The sequence below is a fragment of the Tenrec ecaudatus genome, chromosome 2, assembly GCF_050624435.1.
Source record: "Tenrec ecaudatus isolate mTenEca1 chromosome 2, mTenEca1.hap1, whole genome shotgun sequence".
NCBI lineage: Eukaryota > Metazoa > Chordata > Mammalia > Afrosoricida > Tenrecidae > Tenrec > Tenrec ecaudatus.
In genome coordinates this window covers 13,004,588-13,020,686 of record NC_134531.1, presented here as the reverse complement: position 1 = coordinate 13,020,686, position 16,099 = coordinate 13,004,588, and the positions used below count along the sequence as shown (strand labels likewise).

Sequence of the window (16,099 nt, the reverse complement as noted above, 5' to 3'; positions counted from 1 at the left end):
GACACAGAAGTCAGTTTCTGTCTATATCCTACGGCCTTCCGTGAAAATCCACTGCCATCAAGTGGATCTGCAGAGCGACCCCACAGGGCCGGGGAGATAAGCTCTGGCCCTGCGGGTTGCTTGAGGCGCTCCATCTTTATGGGAATAGACAGCCTCACTTTCCTCCCTTGAAGCAGCTGGTGGTTTTGAGCTGCTGACCTTGGGGTTAGAAACACAAGGATAACTCACAATGCCATTAGGGCTCCTTTCTGACTTATTGGGGGTGGGGGATTCAAGTAGTTCGTGAAGAAATTCTAGTATATTTTTATTCCATTTTCCCCATGAAATTTTTGAAGGCTCTGTGTATGTGTCCCCCGCCCCCGGGAATCCCAACTTCTCTGTGGCTAGTCAGCCACATGGCACAGGTGGGTTGCACTGCTGCCTCTGGCCCCTCATCCTTGACGACCCCACCAACCTTTAGGTCCAGGTGTGCGATCCTGCAGTTGTGAAGGTATCGGACAGCTTCCAGCACCTCCCCCAGGTACATCCTGATCTTCCCCTCGGTCAGGTTTCCCCACCGCACCACGCAGTCCAGGAGGCGGCCCTGGTCAGCCCTGCGGAGGAAGGCATGGTGGCAGTGGTGAGGGCTGCTCCTTGCTCCCACGGCCAGTGCCTGACCTGTGCCTTGGGGCTCTCCACCCACTGGACAGCATGGCTGGATGAGACCCCGACCCACCCCACGGCCACTCAGCTGGTCCCGACCAGAGCACACATAAACACCTATTCACATGTACACACCCGCTCACAGGGCGCTGTTACACTGCGTGGGGGTGGGGGTGGTTAGTGTGCCCAGGCGGAAAGGTACATTCTTAGCGAGAGACTGAACGGAAACCAGTGGGTTCAAAGTCCTGGATCTGGTGGTCTGCTTCCCAAACTCAAACTCAGATCCATGTATCTACGTCAACAGATACAGCGGACAGTCAAAGCCAGACAGAACAGGATGGCCACGGGCGCCGACAGGCCCAAGCCTCGCTCAACCACGCTCACTGCCTTCTGTCTGTGAACAGCAGTGCAGAGCAGACTGGGACTGGTCTTGCGGAAGTGGGGAACAAGGGCGTTCTGACACCCTGGTAAATTGTGGGTCCTGGGAGGACTCACAGCTGTCACCAGGAGGCAGACTCCAGGAGGCAGCCAGGCTTCCAGCAGGCAGGGAGCCCGGGGCCTCATTCATTCTCAAGGGGCGGCTGGAAAGTGAGCCCCAGAATCTGCAGCCAGCAAGGTCTGCCCAAACCCTGGCCCAGCCACTTCCCGCTGATGCCCTGGGGGAGGCCCCTCTGCCTGCTAGCATGTTTATTCTGGAGGGGTGGACACACCCGTGATGTTCCAGGCAGGGGTTGAAGTTCACAGTCCAGCTCGGGTAGAACCGCTTGTACACAGCACTGGGGCTGGGGGATGGGTGGGGGGCAACTGGACCTGGGGCACCACCCAGGGACGGGCTGGGGGCTGAGCGGGCGGCTGGGGCAGCTGCACTCTGGAAGCACATGGGTGGACGCACTAATAGCTCCTGTCAGCCAGGGGCAGGGTGCTGAAGGTCACACCCGGGCCTCAGTGGGTGGGGCCCGGCCTGACATGATGATGCTCTTTCCAGCCAAGGACGATGGGCACCGTAACCTGTTGTGGCCAGGTGGAAATCTGCAGAAATGTGTCAAGCGAGCCCTGAAGTGGGGGGACAGGAAGGGTTCCAAAGCTAAATGCTCCTAAGTTTCCTGGAGACTACAGTGTGGGCGGGAGAGGGCACTGCTGATATCCAGATCTAGGTTGAGGGGGGCCATCGTGGGTATTTAGGATGCTGAGCAGCATATCTTCCCCCCCACACACAATGCTGCACCCCAACAAGGGGCAACACTGTGAACCCCAAATGTCTCCAAACCCACTGCTGTGGAGTCAACCCTGCGGGATGGTGCAGAGCTGCTCCATAGGGTTTCTGAGGCTGTGAATCTTCACAGGTGCAGGCTGCCTCATTCTTCTTCTGAGGAGCAACTGGTGGGTTTGAACCACTGACCTGTTGGTTAGCAGTCCAACACAAAGGGCTTCTGGACACATCCACATGTCCCCTGGGGGACAAAGGACTACGGCTCTAGGTCACAGGCTTGTCAACAACTAAGCTGTCTTCTGAGGCCACTCGGCACAGGACCCTTCCCTCAGCCAACACCCCACCCCCCACTCCTCCCTCCTTGGTCCTTCTGGCTGGCAGGAGGTCCTGGGGAGAAGCGGAAGTGGTAGATGCAAACAGTTCTCAGAGCCCAGACCAGTGGGACCAGGCGCGTGGACACTGACCAGACAGCTCTGTGCCCGTGGCCCCGAGGGAACCAGCCAGGCCACAGGTTGTCTGAGCCCCCGTCTCAGCCTGAGCCTGGCCTGGGGGCCAGGGCTGCTTACACCGGCAGGACCCCCAGAAAGACACCACAGCCTGAAGATGTTCCTCCTTCCTGTCACCCTATGCAGAGAGGGGGCATGTGTCCGAGAAGCTGGGCAGCTCCTCAAGTCGCAGCCCCTCCCAGCCTTCCTCAGGGGCTGGACCCCCAGCCCTGACCCTGAGTGCAGGAAATGGCCCCAGGTATCGAGGGAGGTTCAGGAGGGCTCTGGCCGGGTGGGTACGCACATTTCCAGAACCAGGACGTAACTGGTGGGGGTCTCAAAGGTGTCCAGGAGGCCGACAAGGAGGGGGTGCTGGAGGTTCTGCAGGATCCCGAGCTCGTGGGTGACCTGGTCGCGCTTCATCAGCCTCTTGTTCACAAACTTGGTGGCCACTGCTCGCCGGGTTCCTTTCTGGTCGCATTTCTTCACGACGGAGAACCTGCCCCTGGGAAGGATGTTGGGGAGACAGTCACTTAGGGTGCTGAGGTATCTGGGAGACAATTGGGGGTGCTCTGCATGGCTGCCTGGGGCCCTGGAACCATGGGGCTCCACCCACTACAGGGGCCCATGTCCCTCAGCTAACTTTCTCTCCCAGGGGAGCAGGGCCATGCGCCTTCCTGTGACCACCGAACGGGACAGAAGTGACATGAGACCTTCCAGAGCAGGTCTCAGGAGGCCGACTGCCCCGCCACTTGTCGGCTGGGAGCCCTGCTCAGTCCGCTTTTGGGCAGGAGTGTGGAATGCAGTCACCACCAGGCTGGCAGGCGTTGGGTGCTTGGGAGCTGCATGTGTGTGTATGTGTGCTGTGTGTAGACACAGCACGGCTGACTCTGGCCTCTCGAGACTCGAGGGGGATAAGCCTGTGTAACGCGTGAGGACTGGGGAGCAGATCTCACCAGGGCTTACTCCCGGCACGCATCCAGAGAGGGTGCCCCAGTCTGCCCTGTGGGTCTGGGTCTGACCCACAGCACGTGGAGGAAGCGCAAGGTCTTTAGAGGCTTCTCGGCTTTTGCTCCCCCTCTTGATCGGTGTCCACCGCTGTGCGGGGACGCTCAAGATGAAGGACAATGCGGAGAGAGGCCCGGGGGGCCACAGACCCACCCACGGCAGGTGAGCAGCGACCCACCACCCGCCGCTGTTGTCTGAAGGCTGCAGGTGGCCCGTGCTAGGATACAGGTGACAGATGTGGCAGGACTGAGCGCAGGCTGCTGCGAGGGGCTTCTTGGACCGTGTTTGACCAGGCCCAGGGACAGACAGGCACCTCTCTCCCTCTCTGCCCCTCCTGCCAGGTGGAGTGGACGCTGGCAATGAGTGTCCTGATGCGGCTCCATCTAGTTCTAATGGCCACTTTTTTAAAATGGAAAATTCCCTGAGATAACCAAGCCCTACAGTCCAGGGGCGGGGCAGGAAAGGGCCTGGTGGTCACACCTCCGTGGTCACAGACAGCACTTCCCACAGATGTGGCGCACAGTCATAGAGCTTTTATCGGTTTCTCGCACGCCGTGCTCATGGTGTCCTCTCCCCAGGGGCCCGGGGTCAGTGGGGGTACCTGCCGAGCTCGGCCACTTCACTGTAGAAGGAGTCGAAGTTGTCCTTCCAGGTCACCATGATCCCATCACTCCCTGGACCTGCAATGAGGTCGGTGCCTGCTTTGAGCACGTGGGTTCTGAGCTCCGGGGTGGGCTGAACGGAGCCGGTGGTGTCACCCTGACCCCTACACAGAGCCACCCCAGGGGTCCCTACAGGGTTCCAAGCTCATGGGTGAGCCAGACCAAGTCCACAGCCGTCAGGCCGATTCTAGATCAGGCGACACTAGCGGACGCGATAGGACCCCAAGTTCAGCTTTCTGCAGAGCTGCCTGGGTAAGACATCAACAGGTTCGTGTGGGTCAGCACGGTGACCTTCCAGTGCCCACCTGACATGTGTGGGGGCTCAGCATGAAAACACGGCACGCAAGGCAGCTCAGCAGCAATTTTGTTGGGGGGTGGGGGTAGGGACGACAACGGGGTGTGTGCCCTGGTGGCACCATGGTTCAGTGCTCAGCTGCCAAGCAAAACATTGGTGGTTTGAACCCTCCCCCCGTGGTGCGGTGTGAGAAGGCCCTGGTGATGTTTCTGTGAAGACGACGTCAGGGAGCCCCCAGCCCGGGACAGTGGCCCCAAAGAGCCACAGAGAGAGAGAAGGCGGTCAGAGTAACAAGCACGCCTTGTAAGAATCAAGCAGCACCAGATTTTGAGAACGATTTCATAAGGTGGTCACTGGATGGCGAAATCAAAGTCCTTTGGCCCGATCGGGAGAGGCTAATCTATGAAATACAATGTTCCCCCTTCAGTGTGGCTACTGGCTCAATTCTGCAATGACAGACGTGGTCTTGTCTTTCCATTGGCCAGACGGGCGAGCCGTGCCCCTCACAGAAACAAGGTTCACTGGGTGGAAGGCGTCATAGATGGGAAACATGGAGAGGATTGTGGGGACGCTGGTCATCAAGAAAGGACAGGCTGTGGGCATAAGGGAAGGGCTGTCCTTCCAAAGAGCGCTAGGGCAGCAAGTGCCGGGGGTGCTGAGAACAGACCTGGCCTTTCTCTCATCGCCTCCCTGCTTGGGTCTCCTCTCTCTGGACACCTCACCACTGGCCAAAGGGGAAGGGACACCTGCGTCATACTTGTCCTAGCTCTCTGAAAGCAGGACACCAGTGGTTCGGTCACCCCAGGCTCCCGGTTTTCCTGGGGAAAGGCTTCAGTCAGGTTACAGGGTGCAGGTACGATTCCTGGGGCGGGTTCGGCTTCCTGTGGGACAGGCAGGCCTCCATTCACCTTTCTGTTTGGGTTGTGGAGTGCTCTTTGGGCAGCCGTGTCCCAGGCCTGGGTGTCACTGGAGGTGGCACCCTTCATAGCCTTGTGGGACTTCTCTGAGAGGTGGTGAGCACCAGCCGGGCAGTGCTGTCTACGAAGGGCCTATGAACGGCAGACAGAGCTGCGGGGGTGGGGGTAAAGAGGCCTAGGAGGTGAGATCCTGGGGCACTGTGGGCGAAGATTAGGGCCGCGGAGTGCCAGGCTGGTAGTTCAAATCCACTGGCTGTCTGCCTTGGACACCCTTGGACACCCTCTGGGGCCGGTCTACCCTGCTCTGCAGGGTCACTGAGACGTCAGTGCATGTGGGTTTTTACTTCCTGGGCTCAGACCTGAGTGTGGCCCCCTGGGGCTCATGGCTGAGTGGACGTGATGGAGCACTCAGAGTCAGGGGCAGCTGGGTGCTCCCCTGCCCCTTCCTTGTGATTTCAGTTCAGTAATGCCCACTGACACCGAGAGCAGAGCTGGTGGCCAGCAGTGCCCATGCCAAGTGGGAGGCCAAAGGCCTGCCCACTGCGGCCCCTCTCCCTACTTCCAGGCCCTGGGAGACTCTAGTGACTGTGGTTGGGAGGTGCAGCTCTCTCCTGACTCACTGCTGGTCTTGGGGCCACGTCCACATCAGGGGGAGGGCCCGTAGACCGGTGGGGTTGGGGGGGTCCGCACCCGCCCAGAGATTGGAGTTCGGACGGGGCAGCTCACCTAGAACCCGCAGGCTGGCCGACGATGAGGCCGTGCCCATGTCGTTCACCGCCACGCACGTGTAGAGGCCGTCGTCCTCCGTGGTCGCGCCCACGATCTTCAGAGCGGCCTCCCCTAAGTCACTGCCACACAGGACCTCGGTGTCAGGGAGGGGCCTCCTCACCAATGCACCGACGCCCATCACCGCCAGGGGGCACCCCTCAGCTGCAGGGCCATGCTGCCCGCCCCCGGCCTGTGGCTCACCTGTAGGAGATGCTGTAGTGGCCGTCGTTGTTCAAGGTGCTGTGCTCAGGGCCCTTCCAGGTGACGGACGCCCTGGGACGGCCACAAACGCGACATCTGAGAACAACGGTCTCCCCCGTCTCGCACGTGACCTCGCTCAACGGGATGACAAATTCTGGGGGAACTGCAGGGTGGGGAAGAGGGGCAGGTCAATGCTAGGCGCCCTGCATGCTCTCCCCACCCACACCGACGCTGCCCCCGCAAATCAGAAGACTCAGGCCGCCGCCCAGGCCTAGAGCGCCACAGAAAAGCCCGCAGAGACCACACGTGAGCCTGGGAAACACACTTCCCAGGCCTCTCGCCCCCAGAGCAAGGAAAAAAAAGCAGGGCTCACCATCATAAATGTAGTTGGGATTGAGAAGCTGAAAGGGAAAAGCAAACAGGGGGATTACTTTCAATCCAGAGCTACAACGCCTGTTAAGATTTGAGGAGAAATAGCAAAGAAACTGGACCCGTCCGGTTTGCCTTCCCTGTCTTTAAATGCATGTGGAGGCAACAAGCCCCCACCCCTCCTAATTTGGGTGTGTCTGTTCCTTCCTCTGCCCTCCCTGGCTCCAAGACTGCTCCGTGAGGAGGGGTCCGCTTCCTCCCCAGGGCTGGTCCGCTGCTGCACACCCTCCTGTGGGCACCGCAGGCTTGCCCGGGTCTGTGGAAGGGCTCCAGGTGAGACCCCCACAGGTGTGAGGCACCCCGACTACAGAGCCGCCCTGTGGTGCCGTGCAGAACGTGCTCGGCTGCCAACGAGCCCACCAGCTGCTCCGCAGAGACGAGATTATGACGAGGATAGCGAGGGGAACCAGACCCCTGCCCCTTCTACTCCCTCCAGGGAGCAGTTTTGGGGGGAAGTCCACAGAGACATATGGCGGGTCCACGATGTGGGTCACTCCCCCCACCGCAGCTGAAACGTCAGTGTCCTCTGGGAACCAGGTCTCCCCGCCTCAGCTGGACACCACACGCTCGCCTTGGTAGGGTGCCTGCCCCTCTGGGGAGGTGCGAGTGTGGGCACCTGGTTCCCCCAAACCCAGTGTCCTTGGCCAGCCCAACCAGCCTCCGTGGGAGGGACTGCCTCACCCCCACCCCGGCCACTCACCTTCACAGACACCTTGTTGCTGAGCCCTTCCCGTGATTTCCGGTAACCGTTCTCTAACTTGCCGTCCCTTTTGCCGTCTTTGTCTTTCTTCTCGGATTTTTTCCTTAAACGGAGTGCTGTGTGCCAAGAAGTTGACTTCCTGGTTTAGGGGTTTAAGGGGGGAGGAAGGGAGGAATGGCAGGGCATCAGGGTGGCTTTCTGTGCTCAGGGTAAGACCCGGAAGGCATCCGCAAAGAGTGGAACATGAGACTTCCTGGGCCCAGCCAGGGGTGAAGGCGGGGCTGAGCCCACACTAACCCAGAGCCCGAGAAAGCTCCGCCTGGCTTCCCTCTCCCCAAGCAGGCTCTACTGTTGGGACCCACACTCAACTAACTTCCTTTAAACTGCTTCAGGTAGCAAGCTGGTTTCAAGTTTTTAAAGTGACTCCGTTGACTCGCCTACCCATGCGGAGGGGGTGGTCTGGGGGCTCCACCCTCCACCTACCGTTTACAGGTCACAGTCCCCGACAGACCCTGGCTGCAGGATGGGGTTTGGACCTTACCACCCACCCAAGACCCCCAGTTACTAAGTGACTGCCGTGCCCACGTTGTGACCCGCCAAATCATGTGTTCCTAAATGCGGGTTACTGAAAGAACCTGCCAGAAAGTGGCTGGTCAATGGGGGGGGGCGCACCCCTCCTTCCTTTGGGGGCGGACACATTCTGATCGGAGGTGAACCTGCCACAGCAGCCCGGTGACGACGGAGCCTGCTTCCGGGGAGACTGACAGCCTCTGCAATGCGGTGGGGTGCTCCACACATGACCTGGAGGCCCACCCCCCCCCGGAGGGCAGCGCACTCACTTGAGGGTCCCATTGGGGTTCTCCAGGACGACAGCACTGGTGTGCCCCAGGACAAAGCCCGGAATCCAGCCCTCGGCGGCGGGGCACTGGTCAGTGGCGGCTCGGAACACCAAAAACATGTTCTGTTGGTTGCTGGCTAGAATTTGAACGACCTCTCCTTGATAGACGTTGACCTCATCCTCCTTCACTGCCGTGTAATCGTGTGTCACCAACATGGTGGAGACATTGCTGCTGCTGCTGCTGCTGCATTCACTCTGCAGGCGGGAGGGGACAGCAAGGCTTGCGTGAGGGCCGGGCTGGTGACCCGCACTCCCTTGGTCGGTGGCCGCCGGATGCCCGTGGGTGGGGGCGTGGCGTCCAGTGGTTTCCTCGCACACCCTTCTTGCTCACGTGGCCTGCCTGGTTTTTTTGTTTGTTTTTCTTTTTGATAAGGAAAACAAATCGGGACTTCTTTGGAATGCTCTAGGCGGCAGTGGAGGAACATTTTTGGGAGGAACAAAGCAGCTCTTTCCCGGGAGCCTGGTTGCCGTCGCCTGGGCCTCCTCCCACTCTCACACAACAGCTTGATGCCTGGAGCTGCCGCCTCGCTGTCCCCAACCCAGACCAGCAATGTGAAAATGCGCTCACGTCGCCCACTCCATCTAAAGACCAAAGGGAGCGGCCCAGAGACAGAGCACACAGTCAGCGGAGAAAGAAGCACCCCACCCTCCACCAGACAGCAGGCTCATCAAGAAGGTAGGTTCTAGAGCATGCTGGTGGCTGGGCATGCCTGTGTGCCTTGGTTTCCCTTTCGCACAGGGTACCTGCAGGGTGAGCCCATGCCCTTTTGGCCCCCAGGGAGGGCTGCTCTATGCTTGGCAGGGCTGCACGGGTACCTCCTAGGAGCGTGGGTGAGCTGAGGTCCTGGGGTATGGCTGCCACGGGGGTATAAGGCACACCCCCTCGGGCGTGGGACTAGACTTCGATGGGAGATGTAGCCCCCGCTCATCCTGCGGTCCACTTTGGGTCACTACCTCAGCACTGGCATCTCTCCCAGCAACTGGCCCAATGAATGCCCCCCATGGGGAGAGGGTGCCCGAGCCTTACAGTGATGGCTTCTTAGAGATGCAAGCTGGGTCAGGGAGTGGCGAGACAGGAGCCAGCAACACGGGTGCCAGCCTTGCTCCAGCAATCAAGACTTCTTTTAGGGGAGAAGGGTGGAATAGAGGCCCTGCCTAAGACCGAGTTGCCCTGGGCCATCAGCTGGGGCGAGGACCACACCACCTAGTGCCCAGCCCAACCAGCCTAGGAAACCCAGAGGCTACCTGCCAGATAACTTGCCAAGTTCTCGGGCAGCTCATGCTAGGGTCACGTGGGACGGGGCGTGAAGCAGTCCACACCTGAGGAGACCCTGTCTCCTACATACAGCTCCTTTCTGGTCCTTGCTAGTGTTGGGTGGCTCACCCTGCCCCCTGGGGGCTCCCTGGAGCAGAGGCCCTGTGTGCATACTTAGACAGCTGTGGGTGCTTCTAGCATGTGCTTTAGAGGGGCCGTGGTGGCACAGTGGCTACTCACTGGTCTGCGAGCCGCAGGGTCAGCAGTTGGAAACCAGCAGCAACTCCATGGGAGAAAGACTAGGCTTTCTACCCCATGAACAGTTACAGCCTGAGAAACCCACAGGGGGCGCTACGAGTCAGCACTGTCCTGACGGCAGTGAGTTCGCATGCAAACTCCTAGCGACCCTCGAGGACGGGGTAGCACTGCCCCTGTGGGTTCTGAGACTCTTTATAGGCGTCTCCTATCTTTCTCCTGCAGAGCGGCTGGTGGTTTCAAGCTGCCAGCTTTGGGGTTAGCAGTGCAACGCATAAACCACTACATGAGAGTTGGAATTGACTCGATGGCAGTAGATTGGGTGTTGGTTAGCATCCAGACTTAGATGGGGATGTCCAATGTTCTTGAGATTACAAAGACAAACTCGTTAAAATACTGAAACACCTTCTGAGGTAGAACTGCTTTGGGAAATTGACTGCCCTGGGCCGCACGGCATTGTGAGCTCTGAAAGGCCACCTTGGGTTCTGCTCACAGCCATCACCTGGCCTGTGGGAATGGACCTCTCAGTGGTGGTGGTGGGGGAGGTGTCAGTCAATCTGCCCAGAGCCTCCTGGTCTCTGGGACAGTCAGGGTTGGGAGGGACTGGCCAGCCGCATGGTCTCAGAGGGCAGGCCCTGGAGCTGCAGGCTTACACACCATTCAGGTAGCTGCAACACTGTGAGTGGACAAGGACTTGGGTTGTGGGATGGGAGCAGTGGTGTGGCCATGGTCAGGGCTGTGACAAAGGCCACCTCTGCTGGGGGCATTCTGGTCCAAACAGGGGACAGGGGCAGAGAGAGACCATTTCTTGTAAGGAAACGCTGCTCCCAGAGGGCAGTTCGAGTCTCACTCTAGACCTCTAGCACCTTCCCACCTGGGACATTTCCGTAAAGTCTTGTGGTTCTCCTATGTAGTAATGATCGTGAGGTTTGAGATGGAGAACAAGGGCGGGAGTACCTGAGGGTGGGTGCCAAGGGTCATGGTGGTCAGCTGGTAACTGAGAAACTGGGGGTTCCCAGAGGCACCTCTGAATTAAGTCCTGAGCACTGAAATCTGACCCAGATGTCATAGAGCAGCCTATGGAGCTCTATTGCACCACACACAAGATTTGTCGCCGGGAATCAAAATCAATTCCACCATAGCTGGCTTTGCCAGTTAAGCACCGTGGGCAATCGGGGCTGCCTGCCACGTCCCAAAAGTGGAAGATGGAAGTAACTATCAGGCAAGGCTCCAGAGAAAGCGCGGGAAGGAGTTGGTACTGGCTAGTGTCCCTATCTCTCAGAGGCGGCCACTCACGGGCAGCAGCTGAGGTGCTAATTCTGAAGCGCATTTTCTGAGAATGCCTACTTTGTTGGATAGGGTGTGACCCTGGGGACTCAAGAGAGGGTGCTGGGTCAGTGTCATGGGGCCACCACGGACCCCCTGCATGTCCAAAGGTGCAGAAGGCTTGGGTGTCCCCCAAGGCCACAGATACCTCTTCATCAGGCTGAACCCTGGGCGCAGGCAGGCAGGCCTGCACCTGGCCCCTAGCACTGCACCTGTCTAGACTCTAGAGCAGTGGTTCTCAACCTTCCTTATACCATGACCCTTTCATACAGGGCCTCATGTTGTGGCGACCCCCCAACCATAACTGTCATTTTGCTATTATGAATTGGGCTGCCCCTGTGAAAGGGTCCGTCAACCCCCCCCAAAAGGGGTCACGACCCACAGGTTGAGAACAGCTGATCTAGAGTGTAACAGGGCTGCCGGGAGGGCCACTGCAGAGAGAGGCTGGGGCCATCTTTGCGGATGAGACTCCAGTATAAATCAAAGTACCAACACTGGTTAACTGAACACGGTAGTTAACAAGATACCTGACGAAGTAGGAGGAGAGACAAAACCAAGCCAACCCTCCAAGGCTTTCCCTGGAGTCCAGAGAAAGGGACATCCGTGCAACAGCCAGCTTCGTTTTCATAAAGAGAGACACAGACCCTTTTCGGGAAATGTATTAAAAATTTATAAAGAGCTCAAACACACACTCCTTCGAACGGCTCGCTTCGCTCCTGTGCGCCTTCAGAGAGCGCCAGGGCAGCTGGGTAGCAGGGTGAGAAAGCCACCGGGGAAGACCCTGGCGGCCAGCACTGCTAGCTGCCCACCACGGAAGCCACTGGCAGGGGGCTCCCCTGTCCAGAGCCCCAGGGGGCCACGCCCGCTTCCTTGCGGGTGGGCGCAGCCCAGCCCTTGTGCACCCCAGCCGCGCGGGGCGGGTAAGTCTGTCTCTGGCAGAGGCCCCTCGGGCTGGAGAACTCTCCCCACTGGGCAGCTTCCTGCCCCCGCCCCGTGTCAGCTCAGAGGGGCGCTGGAAGTCTCCGGGAGGGATTTGTTTTCGGGAGGGATTTGCTTTCGGCAGAGGAGTCAGCGCGCCCGCGCAGACGCTGGAAGGCCGGAAAGAGATGGCGCCAAGGAGGAGGAGGAGGAGGAGGAGCAGCGCGCAGAGGAAGGGCATAGCCCGGCGCAGCGGGGCGGGCAGGGACAGCGGCCAGGAGGAGGAGGAGGTCCCGAGGTGGCGCCGCAGGTGGGACAGACGCTCAGGAAAGTTAGAGACGCTTTCTCTCGTTAGGAGACACACACAAAGCAAGGAGAGCGTTAGTGGGAGGCGGCCGGGCCGGCCGGGCGCGCAGCGCCTCCACGAGATCAGGCCCCGGCGGCTGGAGAGTCGAGTCGGCTGCGCGGCGGCGGAGCAGGAGTTAGTAGAGCGAGGACGGACGGACGGACCGACGGACGGACGAGCGGTTTAGAAGCGGCGGCGGGCCGGGCCGCGCGGGGGCGTGCCTGGCGGCGGCGGGCTTACCCCGTTGCTCTGGGTGGACTGCACGGACTGCTCGCTGGCCGAGGAGCACGTGCTCATGCGGTCCGTGTCCTTGCTGGGGGCCGCGTGGCGCTGCGCCTGCCGCTGCAGGGAGTCGCTGTCCCCCGGGAAGGTGAAGGAGCCGGGCCGGCTGGCTGGGGAGGCAGGGGTGGTGCTCCAGAAGGAGCCCCCTTTCTGCAGGGGGCTGCTGGGGGGGAAGGGCTCCTTGCCCAGCGGGGAGGGCAGCGTAGTGGCCAGCGGCGAGTTCAGGGGCGAGGTGGCTCCCGGCCGGGGCTTGGTCAGGGCCAGGGCCCCCAGGCTGGCCCTTGGGCGTCCGTCCTCCGCCGGCCCCCGCGCCTCTTTGGCCACCCCGTTGGTGGACTTCCGTGGGCTCTCCATCATCTTCATCTTGGGCACTGGCTCAGCATCGCGGTCGGGACCCTCGCGCTCTCCACTGGGAGGGGGCCTGCTGGGCTGGCTGGGGGCCGCCTCCGGGCCCAGGGTGCTGCCGGGAGGAGGCAGAGGGGCTCCGTGGAGGGACGTACCTGACATCTTGTCTGCCTCCGCCTGGCTCGAGGCGGCCGAGGAGACCAGCACGGGGGAGTGGTGTCGGACAGGCTGCGGGATCCTGGAGGGCCGTCCTCGGCTGGAGCTGGGCATCGCGCCACAGCCCCCGCCACCGGGGCCAGCTCCGTGGTTGCTGCCCCCGCCGCTGCCGCCCGGACCCCCGCCGCTGCTGCCGCCTCCGCCGCTCCCTCCGCTGCCCCCGCTGTGGTTCCTCTGGTACTCGATGGGTGACGTCAAGGCTGCAAGACAGCAAGATGCGCAGAAAAAGTCAAGATACGCGGAGGATAGGGACCGCCATCCCCGGGGCTGGAACACTCATGATGGCAGTGTTGTCAGCCCAAGGCACCAGCTCCCACAGGACAGCCTTCTGGGATAGTCTCCTGGGCCCAGGGGGTTGCCCATGTTGTAAGGGGCAGGAGGCAGCCAGAGGGGCACAGTGAATGGGGACAAGGTTCCCGAGACTTCGATCCCCCCCCAAAGTAGGTGGGCCTACCTCGTGCATCCCTATAAAATTCCACACTACCTTTCTCCCTGGCTGCGGTGGCATCTTTCCCGGGAGCTGCAAAAGCAATATCTACACTTGGCCCTGGATTATGGGCTAGAGTACAAAGGTTTTTCATTGCTAAGGGGGGACAGGTAATTTTATTTATTTTTTCCTTCGGAAAAGAAAGTGATAGACCAAATAAGTTTGAGAACCTACGGTCTAAATCAGGGATTCCCTGGAAATCATCAATGCCAGGTAACCTCGCTCTCTTCATCATCAATACCAGCTAATCTCACCTCACCGGCAATACCAGCCAACCTCGCTCACCTCACCAAAGACCAGTTCCAGCCATCACACTAGGGGTCAGTGAATTAAGTCACCAAATATGGCTAGTTAATTAAAAAACTTTTGTATGGTCTGTAAATGATATTATAAATATCCAAATGGCCCTTGGCAGAATAAAGCCGCCCCCCCCCCCCCGCCCCTTGTGAACAGACATCAGCAGGGCTGGCCCAGCCCATGGGGGCCTTGGCTGCCAGAGCTGACGCACTGGGACCCTGCCAGCCCCAGTGGGCACTGCCAGGTCGAAAGGTGGATAGATCCAGCCTGGGAAGGACTTTGAACTGGAAGTGCCCGAGGTCACCAAGAGACAGACTGAGCTGGGCAGGCGCCTGTATTTATGATGGCCTCTGCTGGAGGATGCAACAGGCGACCAGGCAGATAAAGCCGGGGCCTTGGGGTGGTGAAGTGCTCAAACTTGTGGTGCAGCCTCATCACCTGCAGGAACACATGGGGGAATGTGTGAAGTTACGGATAAGGCAGAGGTGAACGCCCATTTGCAAGGGCTTAACATGTTGGAGGAACGGGACGGAGGCCTGGCTGGGTCTGCGTGTGACAGTATCCTGGGGTTCCTGGCACCTCTCTCTCACACACACCCACTGACCTCTTCCATCCTGCCCAACAGCTACGTCCCACTTTTCAGAAGTGCGTTTTTACGAAAGACCTACCTACCTGTCTTTGCAAATTAATGGTGAATTTCACTTTTACACAAAACACGTGGGAATCTGAATTAGGGGAACTAGCACACCGCCATTACCCTGCTAAGAGTGGCCACTGTAGCTCTTTCCCCGGGAACGACAAGCTGCAAGGACTTCTCTGTATGTGGCTTCAGAAAGTTCGTCGAAGAATTCCAGTTATCCAATTTCATTTTCTATGACCTTTTGACAGCCCTAGTATAGGCAGTATATGTACCAGACCACTACTGCTTTTATTGTGCTAGGGTTATTGTATGTTGGATGTGCTAGTTGGTAGGTTATTTTTGGGTCTGGGGATATTGGAAGCTTTTTCCCATATAAATTACTGGCACTGGTTTCTTCTATGCAGAAACATGTGGCATCAGGATCAGAAGGAGACTCGCCAACAACCTACGATATGCAGATGACACAACTTGGCTTGCTCAAAGTGAGGAGGGCATGGAATATTTGTTGAGAAACTAAGGGCTGTAGCCTTCAGTATGGATACAAAGTAATATAAAGAGAACCCAAATCCTCCCAACTGGAACATGAGGTAACAATAAATGGAACAATAGGTCGAAGTTGTCAAGCATTTAATCTTGCTTGAATCCACAATCAATACTCCTGGCAGGAGCAGTCATGAAATTAAGCGATGCATTGGCTAAATCTGCTGCCCAGAATCTCTTTTAAAGTGTTGAAGAGCAAGGATGTCATTTTGAGGATGAAGACACACCTGATCCAAGCCAAGGTGTTTTCAGTTGCTCACATGCATGTGAAAGTTGGACAACGAATGGGGAAGACTGGAGGCGAGTGGATGCATGTGATGACGGCGTTGGTGCAGAATGTTGACAGTCCCATGGACTGCCAAAAGACCAACCATCTGTCTTGGAAGACGTGTGGCCAGAATGCTTCTTACAGGCAAGGACGGCGAGACTCTCTATTGCACTTTGGCCATGTTATCAGGAGGGACTGGCTCCTGGAGTGGGATATCATGCTTGGTAAAGTAGAGGGGCGTGGGAAAAGATGAAGACCCCAGATGAGATGGATTGAAGCCGTGGCTACACAGGGAGATCAAATATAACAATTGGGAGGATGGCACAGACATGGGCTGTGTTTCGTCTGTTGTGTCTGGGGGGTGGGGGGGACACCATGAGCGGGAAGAGACTCAGCATCTAACAACATTGACAATAGTTCCTTAGCTTTGCATCACTGTGGCTCGTGAAAGGTTTCAATAGACCGTTCCGCTTTGGAGTCGGGGAAAGCTGCATGCTTCCACATCCTGGCTGAGACAAGTTTGTATTATTTGGTGTCAGTTCATTCTTTTTTCATTTTTAAAGAAAATGTTATATTTCCGAGTAGTCATAAAGTTGAGAAACATTTCCCAGAGTTCCATGTTTGGGCAGGAGACAGGGTGGTGCATGAGGTTTGCGGTCACTGCCAACTGACAGGCTGGTGGGTCTGAACCCAGCCAGCAGCTCCGTGA

At 58.5% G+C, this 16,099-nt stretch overlaps 1 protein-coding gene across 4 annotated transcripts in view; it reads right to left on the bottom strand.

Moving 5' to 3' along the window:
- TRIO (trio Rho guanine nucleotide exchange factor) overlaps nt 1–16,099 on the bottom strand; it is a 309,165-nt gene that overhangs the window by 2,875 nt on the left and 290,191 nt on the right. For all 4 annotated transcript variants that reach the window (XM_075540870.1, XM_075540867.1, XM_075540868.1 and 1 more), the window contains 9 exons: nt 12,556–13,358; nt 8,157–8,410; nt 7,318–7,456; nt 6,562–6,589; nt 6,189–6,351; nt 5,946–6,067; nt 3,947–4,025; nt 2,642–2,842; nt 455–593 (listed from right to left, as the gene is read on the bottom strand). In XM_075540870.1, the coding sequence (XP_075396985.1) occupies nt 455–593; nt 2,642–2,842; nt 3,947–4,025; nt 5,946–6,067; nt 6,189–6,351; nt 6,562–6,589; nt 7,318–7,456; nt 8,157–8,410; nt 12,556–13,358 (1,928 nt within the window). The remainder of the gene's footprint in view (nt 1–454; nt 594–2,641; nt 2,843–3,946; nt 4,026–5,945; nt 6,068–6,188; nt 6,352–6,561; nt 6,590–7,317; nt 7,457–8,156; nt 8,411–12,555; nt 13,359–16,099) is intronic.